Here is a 21,639-nt window from a genome sequence, read left to right as displayed (position 1 = left end):
GCTAAAATGACCATATTGATGCTGTTTGGACCTTGTTCAGGTGCTCTTTGGGTCTGTAAAACTTACCTTGTGCAATTGTGCAGCAGTTAGAGGTGGATTTTCCTTTCAGTGTAATGCAACTAAAGACATGGAAACATGAGTCAGTGTTGTATCACAGTTGCTGACATCCGAGAAACGGAAGAACATTTTATAATAGCAGGAAGGATAAGAATGTAGGCATGAAACTAAACATTAGTTTTGCAGAGGAACCTTGTCAGCTGGCTTCTCCTTAGCCACCCTCGGCATGGAAGTCTCATGCTAAATCTTTTGTTGCAACTCCTGAAGCTTTGAGGTTGTCAAAACCCATGCTGAGCCCTGACTGGATTAGGTGGACAAGCACAGCCTCCCCTTGCCTGTGGGTAGAGAGAGGATGCCCAACACCAGTGCCAGGGAGATGAGTTTATTGGTGTTCACCATCACTGCTTCAGCCCAGACAGAACATTTCACACAGATCTGCACTGACACTCAGTCCAGCAGTGTCAGATACCTGTTCCCCCAATTGCTCTCTGTATCCAGGCTTTTCTGCTGTGGTTTTCCTGCATTGGTGAGTGGCTTCTTCATTTTGCACTGTCATAATAATTTTCCTAGAGCCATGATTAATTTAGAATGGGTACCTGGGCCTGCTGCATGAAGCTCTCTGATTCTTGTTTCCTATAGCTGCTGGGGCATGTAGTGCATTTCTTGGCAGGATGATTTCTAAGCTGCCTAATGCTGAGAGCAGCTGAATAAAAACTAAATAACATAAAAATAAACAAATTTGTGAAGAGAAGAAGAGCAAAAGGAAGAAAAAAAGATGTGGTGGATGGGAAGAGAGCATAAGCTAGAGAAGATTTACCATCATGTAGCAGTACTACAAGGGAGCAAAAAGGGACAGATCAAATGACACAATGGTATGTTGCATTTCATTCTAGACCCTAGTAGACCCAGGCATTAAAAGTATAAAGTGGTGGTTCTATTCACCAAACCCGTGCTTCTCAGAGTTGAAGGGTTATGTGTTTGAGCAGACATCTCTTACTGGGGTTTTTGTTCCTTAACTGTTTGTGAAATCCTGCAGTACTGGACAGAAAGCAACACACACCAGTGCACTGGGTCCCCTTAGCAGTCTCCTGTTCCTTCACACCCCACTTTGTAAGCTGTTTAATTAGATGTGCAGTTGTAATAAATAGAAGGAGTATTTTCTGGTATTCCCCCAGAAGTCAGTAAAATCACAGTAGGTTTACAGGACTAGCTAAGCAGGCTGCAGTTCTTTCCCATATGCACTCTGGAGAAGTCAGAAGAGCTTTACCTGGCTTCTCAAGCAACTTCTGTTTCCTTCAATATATAGAAGCTGCACAGGTCTCACATGAGCACATATAGATCATGTCTCTTTGTTATGTTTTTCCCAGCTGAAGACTCAACCATCCCTCTTTTCTATTTGACATTGCACTGCCCTTAATCCACCCTGCTCTGCATCCTTTTTTGTCACGCAGACTGTGATTTTCTTCTGCCGTTTTTGTATGTGTGGCAGACTTACACACAAAAAAAAAAAGGTGCCTTCTTCTCTTCTTGAGCAGCCTATGCAAAAAAGCTTCCTGAGCATCCCAGAGATGACATCTTTAATGTGTAAAGCATTCAAAAATCAGTGTATTCCAAGGGCCTGCTCAGTAACTGCAATGTTTGTTCTGTTCAGTCAAGCTAGCTGGCAACAGGCAGCAAAATGAATGATAAGGTCACACTGCATAGCTTTTCTCAAATACTTTTCCACAGCTGGAAAATATCACCATACATGGGTAAGACATGTTCAAGATGCACTGTCTGTTCACTGCCAGGGCTCTTGCTCAAGATCCGGGTACCAAAACAATGGCCAGCACAGACTTCCACTGCAGTAATTATCAAATTATGCTGCTCTTTTCAAACAGTGTGTTCTTTCAATCTCATGTGTTTTAAAAAAGACTGGATGTGGCACTTGGTGCCATGATCTAGCTGAGGTGTTAGAACATGGGTTGGACTCGTTGATCTTAAAGGCCTCTTCCAACCTAGAAATTCTGTGATTCTGTGATTCATTCTTGGCTCTAACAGCTGTGCAGGTTAAATTACTTTTTAAGGGTTGTGACTGTTGTTTTGCAAATAAATTTTGGCAGTAGAATACCACTTAATAGAACAGACTTTTTTGATGCCAGTGGGTTTAATCAATAAATAAGTGTTTAATTTTACTGCAGGTGGAGGCAATCTAAGTCACCTCTAGGGAAAGACAAACAGGCATTTTGAATAAACCTCTTGGCATGTTAATCACCTTAAATCAAGTTCTGGGCTTATCCTAAAGCATTAGGATGTGACTGGTAAAATCCAAATGCCATCATGCATTTGTAAACCCTGAGCAACTCCCGATAGTGATACAACACTGTACTTGGAAAAATCCCTGTTTAGAAGGACAAAAGGAGGATCTGTATCTGCAGGTAAGCCATGAGATCAGGAGATGGTACCAAGACTTTGATCTCAAGTTTCTGTTACAGAGAGAAGCTCAGCTTCTTTCTCAAGGATGTCAAAGCACACACATCCATCATTGCTGTTTTCTAGGACTGGAGGCAGCTAAAGCATGCTTCAGCTATTTAGGCTCTCCACAAATCTTTTTGGTTTAATCTTTCACGCTGATAGTTAATGGTATGTTCCTATTCTCTGTGGGAGACCAGGCATGGAAGTTGGACTCAGTATATGTCATGCTGAGGCTATACAGAGTAAAAAAATGACACCTTTTGTCTTTCCCTTAACACTTCCTGCTGCTTCCCAAAAGTTTTGTTGGCATTTTTTGGCTGCAGATGCACGCTGGGTTGACCATTTCAGGCAACTCTTAACAGCAACTTCAGGCCTCTTTCCTGGGCCATGATGGCGAGTTCCATCATCAGCATCAAAGAGCTTTGGTTTGGATTATCTTCCTCTACATGTGTTACCCTACATTTATCTATACTGAAACTCCTATGCCTAGTGTGCCTTTTGTTCAGTTTTGTGAGATCCTGCAGGATGTTGTCATTGGCATGGCATTTGACTGCCCTGAGGAGGTCAGGAATACCTGTAGACCTGGAGATTTTGTGCACTCTCTACAGGTTGTGAATGAAGATACTGAATAAAACCAGACTCAGCAAACCCTCACTGCTGCCTCCTCTCCACCATCAAAGCCCTTTCATTTGCCTCCCAGCCTTTAATCTACTCTCAGTTCAAAAATGAACTTTTCTGTCAAATACTTGGCTTGGTTTCTTAATTGATAACCAAGGAGAAAATAAAATCCAAGAATTCTGAAAAACTGTTGGAATGAGCTTCTCACTTTTATAGTCCTTGTATCTCTCTAACACAGAACAGACTTCCCAATATTCACAGCTGCAGTTCTGATTGTAGAAGAGGTGATCCAGAAGATACACGACTGCTATGAGTTAACCCTGCAGTATTTTTTTAAATGTACCACATTATCACAGGGAGTGTAGGTTGGCTTTTGACAGCATCCCTTTGTTTTCATTCTAGAAAACCCAAATGGACCAGTTGCCAGGGAGGAGAGTAGTGTCACAGAGTTTGCATCCATTTGCCAGGTAAAATATAAATCATTGTGAGATGTGATGCCTAATTTACAAGGCCATAGCTGGGAAAGAAAGCAGGATGGCACTCTTGAATTTTACAGCTGCAGCAGATAAGGGTATGTTTAGATTTCCTTCACTTAACAAGAACAAGACAGGACAGAACTTCTGTGAATTTAACAAAGGATTAAATGCCCTGAGTGATTTTAAGAGGTCACAATACAGCAACACTTCTGCTTTGAAATGGCAAGAAAAAAGAGCTGCAGTGCTGCTACAAGTTCCTTGCTGCTGTGAAGGTGCCTGCCTTGTGTTGTGTGAGTGGGACAGGCCTACCTGCCTGCAGGAGCCCCACTGCAGATGCTTCTGCCTGCCCAGCAGATAACTGGTTTGGGTGATGGACATTTGCTCTCAGGCCCACGTGTCTGCTCCTGGCTGGCTCTGTTGCAATCTCTTGGGTGGCAAGAGCTATGCACATGCAGCAGCCTGATGCAGGAAGTGGCTCTGTGGGCAGCAGGATCCACGTCTCTCATGCAGAGCTTGCAGAAAGCACTGCTCTGGCAAAAGAGCAGTATTTTTGGTGAGGTATGGAAGAGGTGGCTGTGAACCATGTGAAGGTACAGTGAAAAATCCAGCAGAGTTTGCTGTCAGCATACTTCTAGAGGACTGATATTTTGGCAAAGACCCAGCCCCACTCCTCTGTTTACCTAATGTCCTCCTGCGCTTCCACTTGAACAGGAGCTCATTTCCTGTTCTAAACTACTGTGTGTCTTGTGGTTAGTTATTAACTCGCTTCTGTCTTTGAAAAAGGCCTTTATTTCAGCAGAAGGGCATTCTTTTGTAATCCTCGCTCAGTTTGGGGCAGCTGTGCTATCTGCCCATGACCCCTCCTTGCACAGCACAAACACAGTCCTGCCATTTTCTAGGCATTGTTGGTCTGTACATTGTCATCAGACTGACTCAGGGAAGATTGATCTTCAGCAACAGTGGGAAAGAGTAATCCAGAATTAAGTATAATTTTGCCAAATGCATTTTGTTGGAGGAATTGGAGGAGATTCTCAAACAAATGCCCCTCCTTTAGAAGCTGTTCTGCTTCTACAGCCTCTTCTGCTTTCTCTTTGGAGTACAGTCACACAACCTGGAGATGAGAAGTTCCCTTGGGAATCTTGCTGGTAGGTTCAGTTTTCAGTGCAATCTCCTACAGGATCACACTGTGGAGAAAGGAATTATTTGCCATTTCTGCTATTCTCTCTGTTTCACTTGTTTCATTTTAGGAGAAGTTCCCAGATAGATTAGTGTACTCCATGTGCTGAAGTGTGAGGGTGGAATGAGTGAGTGGAGGATAGTCTCACGTCACTTGATTTCTATATGCATAAATCTGACTAAAGCAAATGTCAGGGAAAAGGAAAGAGTCAGTGTTTACTTATTCCAATTACTCATGCTTTTGTATTTCTTTTAATGCCCTCCAGGCACACTTCTGTTAGCTGCAAGAGTATCTAGCAGCTCCACTGAGGACTAGGTGCTTGAATAATCCTTAAATTCTGTGGGTTTTTTGCCTTTTAATCCCATTCTTTCTTCCACTGAGATTTTGAGTTCAGGCAGATGGCAGTGTTAGATGGGCACTTAGACAGCTTTGAAATGCCATCTCTGTTTTTCTCTTAGTGTTTAGACCCAGATCAGCTGAAGTGCCTCACATCTTTGAAGAGGGAAATACCTTTCTGCAAGGCTCAGGCTGGCATCCAAACTTTGTTGCAGCTACTGCTGTCAAGACTGGGAGCCTTCTTTCTGCCAAACACACACACTTGTGCACTTTTTCACTGTACACGTCACTAGTTCTTGTGCAAGAGTTGGCCAATCTGTGGCATTTCCTGTGCCAGCACCCCCCTGGGAAAATTCATCATTGTTTATCTGAAGATAGGAGCTTTTGCACCCATCTGGCTCCTGATCTTTAGAGCTGTACGGTAATGACTGATGAGAAGGGGATATTCAGGAGGAAGAAATCTTTTCTGCCCAGCCTTGCTACTTCAGGAAGGATCTTGCTGAGTTGTAACCCCTGTCTGCACCACCTTATCCAATTAAGTGTGTAAAACAAACTGTTCCATGAACAGTGAACTAAGAAACTCAGTTTCAACTGATTTATGTTTTGCTCTTTTCTCTCACTCTTCAAGTTTTAATTTTCCCCATGACCTTCCTGCTCCTTTGATACTCTTAATTTCCCCAGTAAATCCCTTAAATTGCCACTTCTCCCAACCACCTGCCATATCTCCATATCTGCCAGCTGTGGGATGGAGAAGAGGTGGGAAATAGCCAAGCTCATCATATCGAGGTTTCTCTGGTCTAAATGCCAATTCTGGAATATGCATCAGACCATTTTATAAAACCTGGGAAAACAACCTGTATCTGCTCAAATTAATTTTCCTGTCTCTGGCCTTTTTTTCCTGTTCTTGTCCTACTAATGCTAAACAGAACTTGATACTGGCAGATATCACAGCAAAAGTGCAGATTTAGTACTCAGAGATCTGCTCATTTTGTAAGGGATAGAAACAGCAAAAAGAAAAGGCAGTAATTACAGGCTGCCAAATAGAGCTGATATGAGCCCTACTGAAGGGTAATGAAGTCTCCTAGACAAGTTTTGGGGTCCTGGGAGTGAATGCAGGGCCATGCATACTTTCCTCTGTCCATGGGGAGGTAAAATTCAATTTAGAGATTAATCTGTTTAGTTTAATCTGGTGCTGGGCCAGGTGCACTCATCTATAATGCACGACCAGCACATACAGAGTGTGGAAAGGTTCTGGTTTAGGCTGCTTTAAGGGCTCCTTGTCAGCTGTCAAGGTTTTACACTGTTTGTACACCTCGGCTGGATCTCCCTCGCACTCACTCCGATCTGCTGCAGAAGAAATGGAACAAACCTCGGCGTGACGGTAGATTTATTTAAAAACGAAGAGGATTCGGGGGTATTTCAGGTTACCGGGAACCAGCGGAGGGAACGCCCCCTGCCCGCCACCGCTCGGTTCTGCCGCTCTCGCGGGGAGCCAGGGCCGGGGCGCCCGCGGCTGGGGCTCCGTGGCCGCTCTGCGGCTCGGGGCCGCTCGGGCGGTTGCGCCGGGCCCCGTTCCCTTCTCCAGCGCCGCTGAACCGGGACTGCCCGCACAGGCCTTCTCCCGGGGCCGCGCCCCACGCGGCGCCACCAGGGCCACCGTCATCGTCAGCACAGCGGCGGTCCCGCTGCGGGCCGGGCCGGGCCGCGCCGGGCGGCGGGGGCGGAGCCACGCCCGGGGCGGGGCGGGGCGAGGCGGCGGCCGTGGCTGCCCCAGCCCCAGCGCGGGGTGGGCGGACGGCGCGGTGCGGGGTGATGGAGTCGCGGGCCCTCGCCGCCCGCGCCTTGGTTCGCAGGGCCCGCTGAGGCCCGGCCGCAGCCGCCGCCGGCAGAGCGCGGCCACCCCCGGCCCGCCGCCGGCAGCCCCCCAGCGCCGGGACATGGCCACGGAGCCCCCGCGGCCGGCGGGGCGCCCCGAGGGCGGGCGCGGGTGCTGCGCGGGCGGCGGGCGCGGCGAGACGGAGGAGGCCGAGGCCGAGGCCCAGCCGGTGCTCGGCGCCTCCCCGGGCCCCGCGGCGGCGGGGGGCGGCCGGCGGCGGGCGCTGAACGGATGCGTGCCGCTGTCGCACCAAGTGGCCGGGCACATGTACGGCAAGGATAAAGGCGGTGAGCGGCGACGGGCGCGGGGAGGGGGCGGCGGGCCTGGCCGGGACACCCGCGAGGGAGTTCTTCCCACCCCCACCCTACCCTGCCTTTAGCTGAATTCTCCCAGACCGGCTGTGACCGGCGGGTTTGGCTTCGCGTTCCCTCACGGCCCGGCGGCGAAGGGGCAGCTCTGTGGCTGGCGGGGCAAGGGTCGGTGCAGGCGGGAGCGGCGCCGGGGGCCGAGCGCAGGACTCGCCCTTGCCGAGCTCCCGCCGCCGGGCTCGGGGCGCACCTGCCCGCCGGAGGGGCCGCAGCAGCGCGGGAGGCCGGGGCTGGGCCTGGGGCAGCGCCGAGGGACCGGAGCCGCCCCGGGGAGGTCGGAGGGGCTGCCGGTGAGCTCCCCGCTACGCACAGGCCGTGGATGGAGCGGTGAAACCTCTGCTAAATTTCATTTTTCTGGTGCTTTTCCTAAATGGCATTAGTCTGTCAGGATGTGGTGGTTATCCTTGGTGGGCACCCTTAAACCTGTCTTCTGCCGTTCAGCTTCATTTTATCAGGCACCTTTTTAAAAGTGGGGATTCAGGTAACGGCATGCTGGTTTTCTGAGAACAGATGTCAGAAACGTGCTTTATCTAACGGGACTACCTGAACCTGTGGCCACCAGAAACTTCAGCAAATTATTACTAAGCTATAGTTATTTGCTTGTTTATTTGACGATAAATCAGAGCCAATGGCTAGGAAGTGATCTGATAATACAAAGACATGAGGATACAGTATGCCTGCACCAGCTCTAAATTTCTGTTTTAGCTCCATGGTGAGGAGTAAGGTGTTGGCCCTTCTGATGGAGGGGCCTCTTAGCATAGGCAGTGGCCAGTGCCAAAGCAAGTGGCCAAGTTCATGTTGCCAAATGGCATTTCTCGCCTTTCCAGGACCTTGCATTTGGGGGAACTCCTGCCTCTCAGCCCAGATGGAAGGTGTGCATCCATTTAGCTTGCTGTGTGCTCTCTGAGAGAAGCTATAATGGGCACCTGCTGGCATATTGCCTTTGAACCCTGGCTGTAGGAACTGCCCCTGCTGAATAGGCCAGAACCCTGTCAGCTATCAGTGACTGAAATTACAGCACTAATGGCACTGTGAGTTTGTCTTATCTAGGGCCTGCATCCATGGTGTGCCTTGCTGCAGATAATCTCAACAAAAAACATTCTTCTCTTTGCCCCTGCCAAGGGCTGAACTTCAGAACCTTTTAGATCATCGGTGACTGGAATTACAGCACTAAGGGTGCTATGAGTTTGTTTTATCTGCAGGCTGTTTCCATGGCATGTCTTGCTGCTGATAATCTCCACAGAAAAGTAATTCTTGTCCCTTGCCCCATTGCAGCCAGTGCAATAAAATGTACATGGAGGTGCACTGGGTTCTTGAAGGTGTGTGTGTGTGTTCAGTGTTCATACATCATAGCATGAGGTGGGATCAGGCAAAAAAAGGCTCAATCAGGGAGAGCTTCACCTTTGGCACATCAGTCTTAGTGCTGTTAGGTCAGACAGCACAGGTGATCATCTGTATTTTGGGTGCCACTGCAATGGGTTGGGTAAAGCTTGCTCCACTACATCTTGTGGGCAAGACCAAGACTTTTGCAGAGGCACTACCATGGTCTATGATCTCATCTTGGAAACTGTTTTATGTTGAAGTGAAGACCAAAGCTGTTCTGGTACTCACAGCTCTCATTTTTGTAACTTGATTTTCCCTTCTATTCCCACATACAAACAGACAGAGGACTTGAAGGTACCCAAAGTATTTGGAACTTTTACTTTTTTTTAGTAAAAGTACACAGTAAAATTTCTCCTGAATAACCTTCATTTTCCCCTTTGTTCCCTGTGACTGCCTTGCAGAGAAAGGCCTCTCAGAGCCTCTCTGCCTGCATGTGTAGACATTAGGCTGCTGTGCATTGTGAGTGCCCTTTTGTTGAATGTTGTGTGCAGTACTGCTTCCCAGATAAATCGTGTGTAGTGAGTAAAGTAATGACTTTGGGTTGTAGCTGAATTCCCTAGGCAGGCAGAGAGAGACAGCACCTGGTGGGATGTGTCACCTACAGAGCCTCCTGCACCTGCCTGTGGTTTGGTGCCTGGGCCTGCAAAATGCTGGGGGTCCCCAAGCCAGTAGTGGGGCTCTGTAGCTAAAGGGGCCATGCTCCTTCAGAATGACTTGCTGCTCATTTCAGAGTGGTAACAAGCTTTGCATCCACAGCCAGGGAGGAACTTATTTTCAGCATAGTTCGGTTGATTCCTCAGAAATGTTAATTTGCTTTTTCATATGTTAAAACGGTCCTATTCCCTGTCTGTGCTGAAAAAATCCCAGGAAGCCTACAACAAACCCATGGCCAACATCCATCTCTTGGTATGATCTGCAGGTGGTGGTGATCTGAGCTTCTTGTAGATCAGAGGGAAGGTTATGGATTTTACCTCTTTGTGGTCAATGTTGAAACATGGTTCTGGTTTTCAGGCTTGCCCCAGTCACAGTGACAGAGTAGTGCAGTAAATGTTCTAGTCTGTCAAGAATGCAGAGAATGAGGGAACTTTGGATGTCAGTTTATATTCAACTCTTCAAATAATATGTAAAACCCACTAGTGTATGGATTCTGCTTCCAGGAATCTTTGCCTGGTCTTTCTGTAGGTTGTCTGCTTATCAAAGGCAAAATGCAGATTTTTGAGGAGCATGTGTTCTAAAACCTATTTTAATGTTTAACCTATTTTATTTTAATGTGATTGTTAACAATTCACACATGGAACACGTGCCATTGAAGTATCTGGTGCACTTTGCAGAGTGGTTTCCAGCACATGCAGAAGGGGCACAGGGAGGGGGAACACAAGCTGCTGTGTCTTGAAGATGTTGTGGTAGCCTGCACGTGTGTGGCAATATTTTTCTAGTTTTGAAAAGTGTTTAAAATCCAGTTTTAGGCAAGAAACATGATTTGAGAGCTGTTTTATGCAAATTTTAAAAGCAAATCTTTGGCATAGCAAACTATTGAAACAACAATTCTAAGTTTGGTGGTCATTTTCAAGTAAATATCTTGACCTCTAAAAATTTTGTTTAGTTTCCAAGACTGCACAACAGAGCCATTTGTAGATAATGGTTTTTGAGGGGTGAAAAACACAATTGCTGTTAGAACTGCAAACTCTCTTTGGGATGCAAAGCTCCAGGCTCATTTTTCTGTTTTCTCACATTTTCTCAGTTGAAAATAGAACCTGTTTTGGATACAGTTGACATTTTTTCTACTCTTCTAAGCAAAATAAATTACTGTCTGAAAAACTAGAAATGAATCCTAGGAGAAAAATTCTTTTCCAGAAGTGTGTTTTTTGTTTTCTGCTGAATCTAATGGTGCAACACAGCACACATTTCAGAGGGATGCAGTTACTTTTCTCCATTCTTGCCTACATCCATGTCTTGAGCATCCTCAGATACTTAAGCTGCATTTCTTCTGCAGTTATTTAGAAATACTGGTGGCTGGAGAGTCATAAGGCTGTTTCATGAGGGTATTTTAGAGGGTTTTTTTGTGCAGGCTTGATGGAGGTGTTGCCTGGCTGAGATGAAATTGTGCACTGTAATTATGGGTGATACAAATAGCAGCATCTGATAGCTTGGAGTGCTGTAGGGATGCTGCTTCTTGTAGTGAAGACATACTCTATCTGTGCCACCAGTGTAGAGGTACATCCACAGGACATTTATTTCTGTTCTAGTAGTGAGAAATACATTCAATGTGGTACTCCTTTAAAGTCTTGGCATTGTTGGAGAACAGTTTATGAATTATTTAAAAAGGGAGTGTCTGTGTAATCTCTTTGAGTTAATGATGGGGTTTTTGGGGGTGGAAGTTGTCATGTTAAATCCCAGTACTGTGTTGGCCTTGGGCAGAGCTACACCCAGGAGATTATTCAGTGGCTAGAAATAAGAGGAATGCAAGCAAACCTCTGCTAAGGGTTATGTGTTGGAGCTGATAATTTTGTCTCTACTATGTGTGTAGTGGAAACAGTGCAGCTTTTCAATAGGCTGTCCTTGATGGTGAAGTCACTATTTCTGGGGGGAAAAAAAGGCAAAAAGAAAGCTGTACCTTTTCAAACTGAGCCCTGAAGGAAATGCTTCTCTTCTAGGCATACTGCAGCATCCAGATGGAACTGTCCTGAAGCAGCTGCAGCCACCACCTCGTGGTCCCAGGGAGCAGGAGTTCTACAACAAGGTGAGGGTCCCACAGTGTGGGGGAGGCTGGAATGAGGGCTGTGCTTCCTGGAGAAGTACATCCTTGTCCTTGCAGTTGGGAAAGTGCAGCCTAAATCCCCTGCCATGGTATCTGGGTGCTCTCTGGAACTTTCTGCTCCTTGCATGTCAGACCTACTTCACTCACAGGATTTAAGCTTGTTTATTTGTTGATAGGATAGCAGACTTTCACAGCATCTAAGATTTTACTGAAAAGCCTTATCTCCTGTCTATGTTTAAAGGGTTGTATGTTTGATCCCAGCTTTCTCACATAAGTCTCTCAAAAGTGCTTACATCTAAATTTAGCATGTTTTATGCTTCTTCCTAGCCTGGTTTACTGCTAGAAGTATTGCTCTGTTCACTGTATTAAAACTCAGCTCCTTTACAAACTCAATAAATATCAAACCTCTCAAGCTGTTTTAACTTCAATTGTTGCATTTTTCCTATTGCTTATCTTCAGTTTGCTTTATCAGTAGCTTTAACAAGCGCAGACCAGGAAAGCTCTTGCTTTCCTGTGACCAGTTTGTAGGGCCTGCTCTGTCCTGCCTGCCTGTGACAGTCTGTCATGTGGTTTTTGTGTGTCAGATTGATAAGCCATGCCTCTCCATGGCTTATTAGGTACAAAAAGGTATTAAAGTCTTCATGCTTGGTCTAAGAGGAGTCTTGAGACCACCCTCTGCTTGTTGTGGTGTTTGGCCTGGATTTAAGTTGGTAGGTTTCTTTTTCCCTAAAAGAATATTTATTTAAGTTACCAAAAGACCTTGCAGATTTCATGAAAATGTCTCACACAAACAAAGCAAGGTGCTTTAGGTGAACAGTGTGTTTGCATACTAGCATTATTTGATATTTCTCATGATGAGACAGGACAGTAGTCTTGACTTACTAGGAGCCAGTTAAATGTAAATATTTTTCTGAGTTTCTCTGTGACTCTCATTGAGATGAGGTTAAGAAATATGCCACCCAGCCTGACTGGTAACTTGAGTAGAAGGAGGAAGCTTGAACAGACTCCTTTGGGCACCAGGCTACCTACTGTGCTGTGAAATCCTCAGGCAGAGACAGTAGCATTCTGTCCCTGCCTACAGCCAGCAGGTAAGAGGGGTAAGTTCAGGCATTGCTTGCACATGAACTCTTCACATCAGAGACTTGATAAATTTGCCTGTTTAACTTGTCACACATCACTCATGTGACAAGTTGTGAGCAGGACCCTGGCAGAGTCTTTGAGGAGGGGGTGTCTGTGTCCATGTGCTTGTTACTGTGCTGTGGAGAACCAGGTCCCAATGCTGGTAAATTGCAGAGTAAGCTTCTGTTCTGTCTCCTAAGGCTTTGCTGGGTTGCTTCAAGCACTGAATTTTGTTGGTTGTAAGCCATAAAATAACAGAGCAAGGGAAAGCTGTAGACATGGTTAGTTGTGTGTGGACTGGGAGGCCTTTTAGTGGGAGGAGGGAAGGAGAGCACGTCCATGTGTGTTGTGGTGGTGAAAGTACAGGAGAAAGGTCTTGGAGAGTTGTTGCTCTTCAGTGATTACCTGCTATCATGTTTACTCTCAGGCAAGAGCTGTGTGATGTGCATTTAGACATCTAAGCACTAGATATTATCATATAGGATGAAAATTGCTCTGGGTTGGGAGGTTCAGGTTAGGGTACAGTTCCACGTGCAGCTTGAGCTGGTCCAATAGCTCAATGTTGCCAAAAGGGAAATAAATGCCTTTCTTCCAGTTTCTGCCATTTACCTTGTACCATGATGGTGCTTTTTGGACATTTATGAGCTAATTTGACCTATTTAAAAGATGGCAAAACTCCCTTGGTTTGGTAGTGTTCTGGCAGTTTAGGGGACTAAGCTGACAAGCAATGGGAACAACAGCAAGGCTGTTGTTGGTGCTGCTTTGGTGGCTGAGTTCAGCCCATCTTGTGGGCTGTAATCAGAAATATTATCACTCCAGAGATGAAGAGAAAGATAATTTTACTGCTCCTTGAGACAGGGAGTTCTTTAAAAGGTGTCCATGTACAGGAGATAGTGAGAAACAGTGCAGAAATGAAACAAGTGAAATAAGCCTGATGAGTCCCAAGCTCTCCCTTTGTCAGAGCAAAACAGCAGGTTGGTTGGTAAGATCAAAGCAAGTGGTTGTCCAACAGCATATGTGGATTAATTGTGACATTTTTTAAAAATTTCTGCTCCTATTTTTTCATATGTGCTTAGAACTGTTTGTGTGTAGGTATGTGAGTTTATTGCTCCCTTTGCATCCCACCTTATACTAGCATGCATGAAAATTAGTGCCCCAGTACCTGGGTCAGAAACAAGGGGGGGAATTTTTCCTTCTGGAGCAGCACACCTCCTCATGAGAAGTAACTGAGAAGCTCTACAGTTTATGGTAGCAAGAAGGGGAGCATGTCTCAGTTTCAGCTGCATGAGTCAGCTGGAGAGCAGCTATGGCAGAGCTGAAGCAGAAGTTCTTCCAAGAAGCAGGAAATGGTATTTCAGTGAGCAGCCCTAGCACTTGGCAGCTGAAGGCTGCAGGGAATGTGTCGTGATAGATGATAATGAGGCATTAGGGGACAAGTTTGACTGGAACTCTGATATATTTAATGTGGTACCAGGTGGATATTATCTTCTGTTTGGACCAAGAAAGTCTCCTTTTCTGAAACTGCTGGATTTGCTTGCAGCCTGATGAGTGAACATGATAGAGGTAGAAGTCTGTCAGTGAATCAGATGTTTCTTCCCTTGTTATTGGTGGCTTTTTTTCTGTTGAGCATGGTGCTAAGTACTTACCAGTAGAGCCCAAACAAAATGGGCTTCCATTTTGGAATGGAAACTTGAGGAAAACGTGTACTGCAAAGTACCAGTGAGTGGTCCAAAACTTGCTCAGAAGCAGGTGGCAGCTGAAGTTTGGAACAATTTTACAGGTCTCTGTCAAATCTGGAAAATTGCTGAAGTAATTCCTAGTCAGGCTGCTGTCAGGTTACCTTTCTGTTTTCTTCATTTACTGTTTTACCTTTAGCAGTCAAAAAAAAAAAAAAAGAGGTTTTTTTGTAAGAGAATGATTTCATCAATTAAACTTCTATCTACTAGAGCACTATGTCTCATTCTCTACTGCTAGGGAAGGGGCTTGCCATGTGTTATGAGGGAGGGGAAAAACAGAGCATTATAAGATTATCATGAATGCCTTCTATGATAAAACATAGTAAAACAATGAGCTGTTTGTTAACAGCTTAACTGGTTTGTTAATAGCTTACTGTGCACTGCTTAACTTCTCACATACAGTGACTTTGTAGCTGTAATGTCCACTTGCTCTTGAGGTTTGTAAATCTGGGTAATTATCTAATCAAAATAAGAACGTTTTAATTCTGTTTCTGCAAACTCCCTTGCTGTACCTGAGGGCATGAACCCCTTAAAAACATTGCCTGCACAACCATGGCGTGTTTTACTTGGTATTCTGGTACCCTTATCTGTGTGAGAAAAATACCAGGTTTTTTAACCTTGAATAGCTACAAAATACCTTGTTTTCAATAGGTATGAGCAACAAGGGAATGAAACTAATTGAGGCATAAGGGTGGTGTTTATTTAAGGGCTATCTGCACTGCTGATCAGTTGTTTCTGTGTAATGGCAATGCTCTGTGTAGGTGGAGGTGCTCCAAAGGACTTCTTTTAAAGGGGTTTTGGGAGGGAGCAATATACAGGGATGTGGGAACAGGGAAATAATGTTGTTTGAAAATGTAGTCTTTTCAATTAGAGAGACTAAATTGGTAAAAGGCAGTGTGAGCTTATGGTAGGCTGCCTATGCAAGCATGCTGAGAAATCCACAGAAGTAGCCTGCTCCTCAGTGTGTTTTGGGATTTGGCTTCAGCCTGATTTATGCCAGGGCTCATTTATCCATGCTGAAATGCTCTGATTTAGTTCAGCACTGTTGATAGAAGGAGGAAACCTATCAGCACTCCTACAGTGATCTGTTGCACCAGGTGAGTTGAAAAATGTGAGGACAGTGTCCTTTGAACAAGTTTCTGTGTGAGATGAGATAAGCCAGTGCTCAGCTGGGTGTGGGGCTCCTGTCCCAGGCACAGCAGGCTGTGCTCCAGAGCACTCTGTGCTAGAGCAGCTCTGCCTTTGCATTTCAGAGCTCTCCAGCACGGGGCTTTGCTGTTTGTCATGGCAGGAATGCAGCATTGCACAAACTGATGTCCTGTAGGAGAGGGAGGATGCTGGAATGCCAAGCCTTCAACAGGGCAGCTGCTTTTGTGGACACTAAAAGGGAGATTGGGCTGCAAGGAGGGGATGCTGCCCAGCTCAGCTGAGACCCCATCTGCAGAGCTGTCTCCAGCCCTGGGGTCCCCAGCACAGGCAGGACATGGAGCTCTTTGAGTGAGTCCAGAGGAGGCCCCAGGGTGATGGGAGGGCTGGAGCACCTCTGTTGTGAGGAAAGGCTGGGAGAATTGGGGTTGTTCAGCCTGGAGAAGAAAAGGCTCTGGGGAGAGCTCAGAGCCTCTTGCAGTTCCTAAAAGGGCTCGAAGAGAGCCTGGAGAGGGAATTTGGACAAGGGCCTTGAGGAACAGGACAAGGGAGAATGGCTTCCCACTGCCAGAGGGCAGGGTTAGATGGGATATTGGGAGGAAATTCTCCCCTGTGAGGGTGGTGACGCCCTGGCACAGGGTGCCCAGAGCAGCTGTGGCTGCCCTGTCCCTGGAAGTGTCCAAGGCCAGGTTGGAGAGGGCTTGGAGTAACCTGGGACAGTGGAAGGTGTCCCTGCCCATGCCAGGGGGATGGAAGGTCTTTAAGGTCCCTTCTAACCCAAACCATTCTGTGATTCTATGAAAACTGAGCAAGAGAGAATTTAAAATTGTTATCTTTGTGACTGGTTTCCTACAAGCTGTGTTTAAAGCATGAAGAGATGGAGTGTTTCTTAATGTTCAGTGGAACAAGGTTGCTGAACTGTTTGGAAATGTCTACTCTGACTTCTGATCTTGGCTTTCACTCAGTGCTGTTGTAAACCTGTTACTGTCTGTAACTTTTCTGACCATGGCTTACTGAAATGTAAAGTTTGCCAGTGGAACAGCTAATAAACTGGGATTTTATGCTTAACAGATCAATAAATGCTCCTGTAAACTTTTATTAGAATTGCCCTTCAGTTTGCCTGTGGTGACTGTAGGGGATGTGTAGTACACTTTTCCCTCCTGCTACCTGCTGAAAACTGTCCTGGGAAAGCTCCTGCAGCTTGGGCAGCTTCCAGTGGGTACCTTTTTCTTTTTCTTTTTCCATGTTGGCTGTACATCAGAATTGTCACAGCTGGTTCTAGTGGTGTTGCCATGCTATGGCTCCAAACAACGTTGCTGCAATAGTACAAGGTTTCCAAGGCTATTGTAATGCAAGTTGTACCCAAATTCTCAGAGTTCTGTCCCAGGTGCAAGGGTGATTTTGGGAAGTTGGGTTGAAAAGGTGGACAGGGTTGTCCCAGCTCAGCTCTGGTAACTCCTACCTTTGGCCAATGCTTGTGGACCAAAGGAGATGATTAACTGCACAACATTGTGAAAAGATAATTCAGCTAATCACTTGCTCTTGTGGTTAACAAATCTTCCACCCTGCCCACTTAGTGATGGCTCTGTTAACTGCTGTAGCAGTTCAGGTTTGAGTCCTGCTGACATTGAATCTGAATGCAAGGAAGTTGTTACCAGTGGAGATAGCAGAAAATGTTTTTCACTCTTGTTACATGTCCTAAAAACAAAGCCAGGATACAGGAGACACAAATAGCTCCAACATGTGAAAGAGATTTACAATGGTGAGGTGAGAGTTAGGCACTTGAAAGCTAGGAAGGAATGGTTTTGTGGTTGCCTACACAATTGTTCTGAGGCTTCCTTTGGATGCATTGAAATGCAGTTTCCATAGGGCAGTGACCTGTGTTTGTTTTGCTTTCCCTCATAACTCACTATTTTACAGCCTGATACCAGGCAGGATGGATATTGTTTGTGCAACTTTTGCTGTCTTTTTTAACAGTCAGTCTTTGAGTTTGTAACCAGGGGGTAATGTGTTAGTGAAATAACAGAAATATTATGTTAATATTTCTGAAGCCACAGTTCCTTATGCTTCTGGGGTTACAGAGAAGGAATGTTCAGGGTTGTGCCCCTTTGGACCATCAGCAGTAATCTTTTCCTTACTGTTTTAATTATTTTGTTTTCAATAACCTGCTGCAGCTCCTGGGCTATGTCTTTTCATTCCTGATCAATGCTTGCTTCTTTTCTTACTCATTTTAATTAGTATTCCAGCAGCTTCAGGCAGTGCAGAAGACTTGTGGTGATTCCCCACCCCCCCCCAAATGGCATAAAATGAAGCCAGCAGTCTGAAAGATGGGTTTTGGCCTGAATTTGCACAGAGTTGCAAGAACTGAGTCATAAGGCTCAGCTCCCTTGAAGCCGATATAGCATAAATCATGAGAAGGCAGCCTGTGTTCCATAAACTGTTCTCTGCTACTGACAGGAAGGGAAAGGGGCTGGGGAGGCAAAGTACGTCTTGTTTCAGGATAAGTTACCCAGTTTTGTAAGCTCAGTGAAGTGCTTTTGTACTCTTGATTTAGATGATAATCCTTGGCTGAAAAAGGAGTGGATGATGGCCATTGTGCTGCTGTTGTGTACTAAAATATCCTTATCCTGTGATCACGTCTCTGGCTAGGGGTTTGATTTTCAGTCTTGTATGGACATAAATACAGGATGCCTGCTTTTCTTAACATCTTATTTTGGAGAAGCAATGCCTTGCCCATGCCTTTCATTACTGCTGCATTTGGAGCTGTAGCTCCAAAGGATCTTTGGCTGTGCCTCATTCTGGTACATCTGGATCTGCCACATTGAGGTACTGGTACTGAAGTGTCCAAATTACCTGTTGGCAAACACAGTGAGCATGTTCTGATGCAGCTCACTCCTGCCCTCAGCATCACTCCTCTGCTCAGGAATTTTCTAGAAGGGATCCTCTTTTGCTGGGGAAATGAGCAAACCAGCCTGTGAAGTTGCTTCTTAACCATAAGCCTGGCCATTGGTAATAAAAGCAAAGACACACAGTAATTCTTAACTAATGAGAAGAAAATGGTGTTTTGATAAAATTGTGAAATACTGGCAGCTGGAATTCAGATATTTTTTCACATGAGGAGTTGTCTAAGAGAGATGAAAGATGAAATGTAGCTGTAAGAATCTGCTGAGTTCCTACTACTACTCTATAAATAATTTTTTTTGTACTTCACTATTAAATGACTGGGCAGTAGGACTTGGAAAATAGGGCAGATTTTTGTGGTTCTTGCACTCTGCAGCAAAACCCAGTTTGGAAGAAGCACACCACACAGTAGAAAGTTAACCTAGGAGGATCTGGTGAGTGTCTGTTTCCCATGCTCTTTGAGGATTGTGTATCACAGAATAAACTACAACCCACTTTAATCAATCTAGGAAACCCTTTAAAAAGGGAGACAGTAAAAGGCCATTATTGCAATTTGATGCAATTATGGAACTGGGTGGAGTTGGGAACAGACTGAGTAGTCTGTAGTCCATGCAAATAAGCAGGAAAAAAAAATCCAGTTCTCTTAGCAACCTGATTTTGAGGAATGTTCCTTACCAAGAGTAGATCTGGTTGGAAATAAAGTGAAAATGCATAGTTGTAAAGTGCACAGTATGTTAAATTGAATTAAGACCCAGCAAAGTGCTCCTGCTCTGCTGGAGGGTCATGCAAGTGCTTTTTCTGCCTGGATCAAGTACTGTCTAGACTTTAATTATGAATGTTTTAGAATATGGATCAACTTACTAATACATGTTAGTGTTAGACAGAAAATACTTTCTCATTATAAGTTCATTTAAAAGTAAGATATGGTTGGTGAACTGACAGAATGAGGAAAGTGTAGGTTGCCTAGTTGAAAGAAAAACAAAATAAATTCAGTCTCCAAAAAGAATTCCAGTTTCCAGATTTAAAAAGAACCCAGACAGGCTTGCAATGTTGTCACTGATGATGTACTTGAGGGAAGGGAGGCTATCCTGGGGAACCCTGACAGGCTTGAGAAGTGGGCCAGTGGAACCTCATGGAGCTCAGCACGATAAGTGCAGGTCCTGCCCTGCAATCCCAGACACACCAACAGCCTGGGAAGAGAAGGGATTGAGAGCAGCCCTGGGAGAGGACTTGGGGATGGTGCTTGTTGAAAAACTCACCATGAGCTGGCAGGGAGTGCTCCCTGTGTATTTTCAGTGAGTGATTGCAATTTCATTAATATGGCTGCATATTAGACAGTAAATTAAGCAATTTGCTATGGTAGTATTTAGTGTAACAACATTCATAAATATTTAACTTCTGAAGTTCTTGTGGTATGAGATTGTGAATATAAGCAGAGCTGGCTCAATGCCAGTCATTTTTGTGGAAACAGGTTCTGTGGACACAGCTCAAGCCATGATGGTATCACTTCAGAAAAAACCCAGGGCTGTCTGGGTTGTAGAACCAAGCAGATATGAATTGCTAAAATCACAGCTGCTGTTTCAACCTCGTTTTTTTGACCCTTGCACTTGCCTGGTGTAACTGGCTGATGTAAGAGTCTGGAGGGAAATGCAGTGTGTGCTCAGGTAATTAAAGTCTGTGATATAATACATACCCAATGGAAGAGGGAATTGAGGTTGCCCTAGCATCTGTAAATCTTACATTTGCTAATTTAAGGGTATGACTTAGCTGCATTAAAGCTCAAAAAAAGTCTCAAATCCTACGGTGGACAGTGAATTCTCTGCCTGATGTTGGCAGCTGGCTGTGTAATCTGAGACTGTGCAGGCTGTAGTGCTGCTGCCTTTAGGGACAGTTTATGATAGCTGGCAACAAAGAAAGGTGACACTTCAGATTGATATGCCTGCTCTGGCACTTAAAGTTTCTACTCAAATAGCTTTCAAGTACATGTTCTTTTAAACTAGCTCTTGAATGTACTTTAGAAGGTTCTCTATAGATTACTTTTCTGTCAAAGTGGTATTTTTTCATCAGGATGTTTCAAGGCAGGTCTGTACTGCTAGAACTGGTTTCCTGTTGAAATTTAAACACTTGTTTTACCCTCCCTCTATCATTTAAGCCATTAGCTACTCTTTAGAAAAAGCTCTGAATGTTGTGTTTTAAATAAGGAAAAGAACATTCCCATTGTCCTGAGCAGTCCCCCTTTGCATTAAAAGCAGATCAGTCTGTTACAGGAAACTCCAGAGTGTACTTTGGATTAAAACAGGGATGGTAAATAAGCCTCAGAATTAAAAATCCTGCATGACTGGAAATTATGACTTCATGGTGTCTGTTAGAGTATCTGAGCTGCCACTGAACATATCTGGAGCATGTTCCTCCTATGAGTTAGTGGCTGTCATTTGTAATGGTCATGCTGTGAGCCCTCCAAATGTCAGCATCCTATTTACTTGCTTTTCTGGGGACATTTTATGTCTCCAGTCTGTGCTATTGGAAGAATGTAGCCTGTGATGTGTAGAAGGGATAACTCCCCAGGCTGAGCTGGCATAGAGTTGTTTTGCATTTCTTGATTTATTGGATAAAGATGTTAGATATGCTAACACAGAAATTAAATTGCTTGTATTTGTCAGTGTTGGCTGGAGAAATGGACATCCACTGTTACATTAAAAAAAAAAAAGCACTGTTCACTGTTTCTTGAAGTAAAATTGGAATATTGCTGATATAAGTAAAAATCTAATGGTTTATTCATTAAGGTTTTCCTGAGATGAGTGATAACCTGCATTTTTCAGGATCTTCCAGCAGTACTGGTAGCAATACCTTCTGGGGCATGAGGTGCATGGTAGATTTCCTGTAGCTTTAGGGATGGCTTTATCATGTTTACATTTATATTTGGTGTTCTGTGCTTGCTGCCAGGTTGTATGAAGTGAGAACAAATGCCCATGACGTGTGTACTGCTCATGAGGCCCAGTTCTAATGAACAGAAGTGGTTCTGTCCTGCACAGGAATGAGCATAATTCCTGAAATGTCTGGTTTTGTTGCTTTGCCCACACCAAATGACTTCCTCTGATCTTTATTAATTGAGTGCTTATTCTTGTTTGTGAATACTTGTCTTGTTTGACATGTGAATACATTACAGGCTAAGATTGAGGTCTATATTAAGGTCAAATAAGTGCCTTGTAAATGTTATGTCAGAGTTATGAGGGG

The 21,639-nt window shown here is 44.9% G+C and overlaps 1 protein-coding gene across 1 annotated transcript in view; it reads left to right on the top strand.

Moving 5' to 3' along the window:
- The first annotated feature begins 6,599 nt into the window (after positions 1–6,599).
- The window catches only part of IPMK (inositol polyphosphate multikinase), a 34,560-nt gene continuing 19,520 nt past the window's right edge, over positions 6,600–21,639 (top strand). Inside the window, exons 1-2 of the mRNA XM_071438581.1 lie at positions 6,600–7,281; positions 11,400–11,485. Of these exons, the coding sequence (XP_071294682.1) occupies positions 7,056–7,281; positions 11,400–11,485 (312 nt within the window). The 5' untranslated portion in view covers positions 6,600–7,055. The remainder of the gene's footprint in view (positions 7,282–11,399; positions 11,486–21,639) is intronic.

This window comes from Agelaius tricolor, unplaced genomic scaffold (assembly GCF_023055355.1).
Source record: "Agelaius tricolor isolate 1412-34295 unplaced genomic scaffold, bAgeTri1.0.p SCAF_13, whole genome shotgun sequence".
NCBI classification, from domain to species: domain Eukaryota; kingdom Metazoa; phylum Chordata; class Aves; order Passeriformes; family Icteridae; genus Agelaius; species Agelaius tricolor.
The sequence above is the reverse complement of the archived record's forward strand: the minus strand, read 5'-3'. Positions and strand labels throughout refer to the sequence as shown.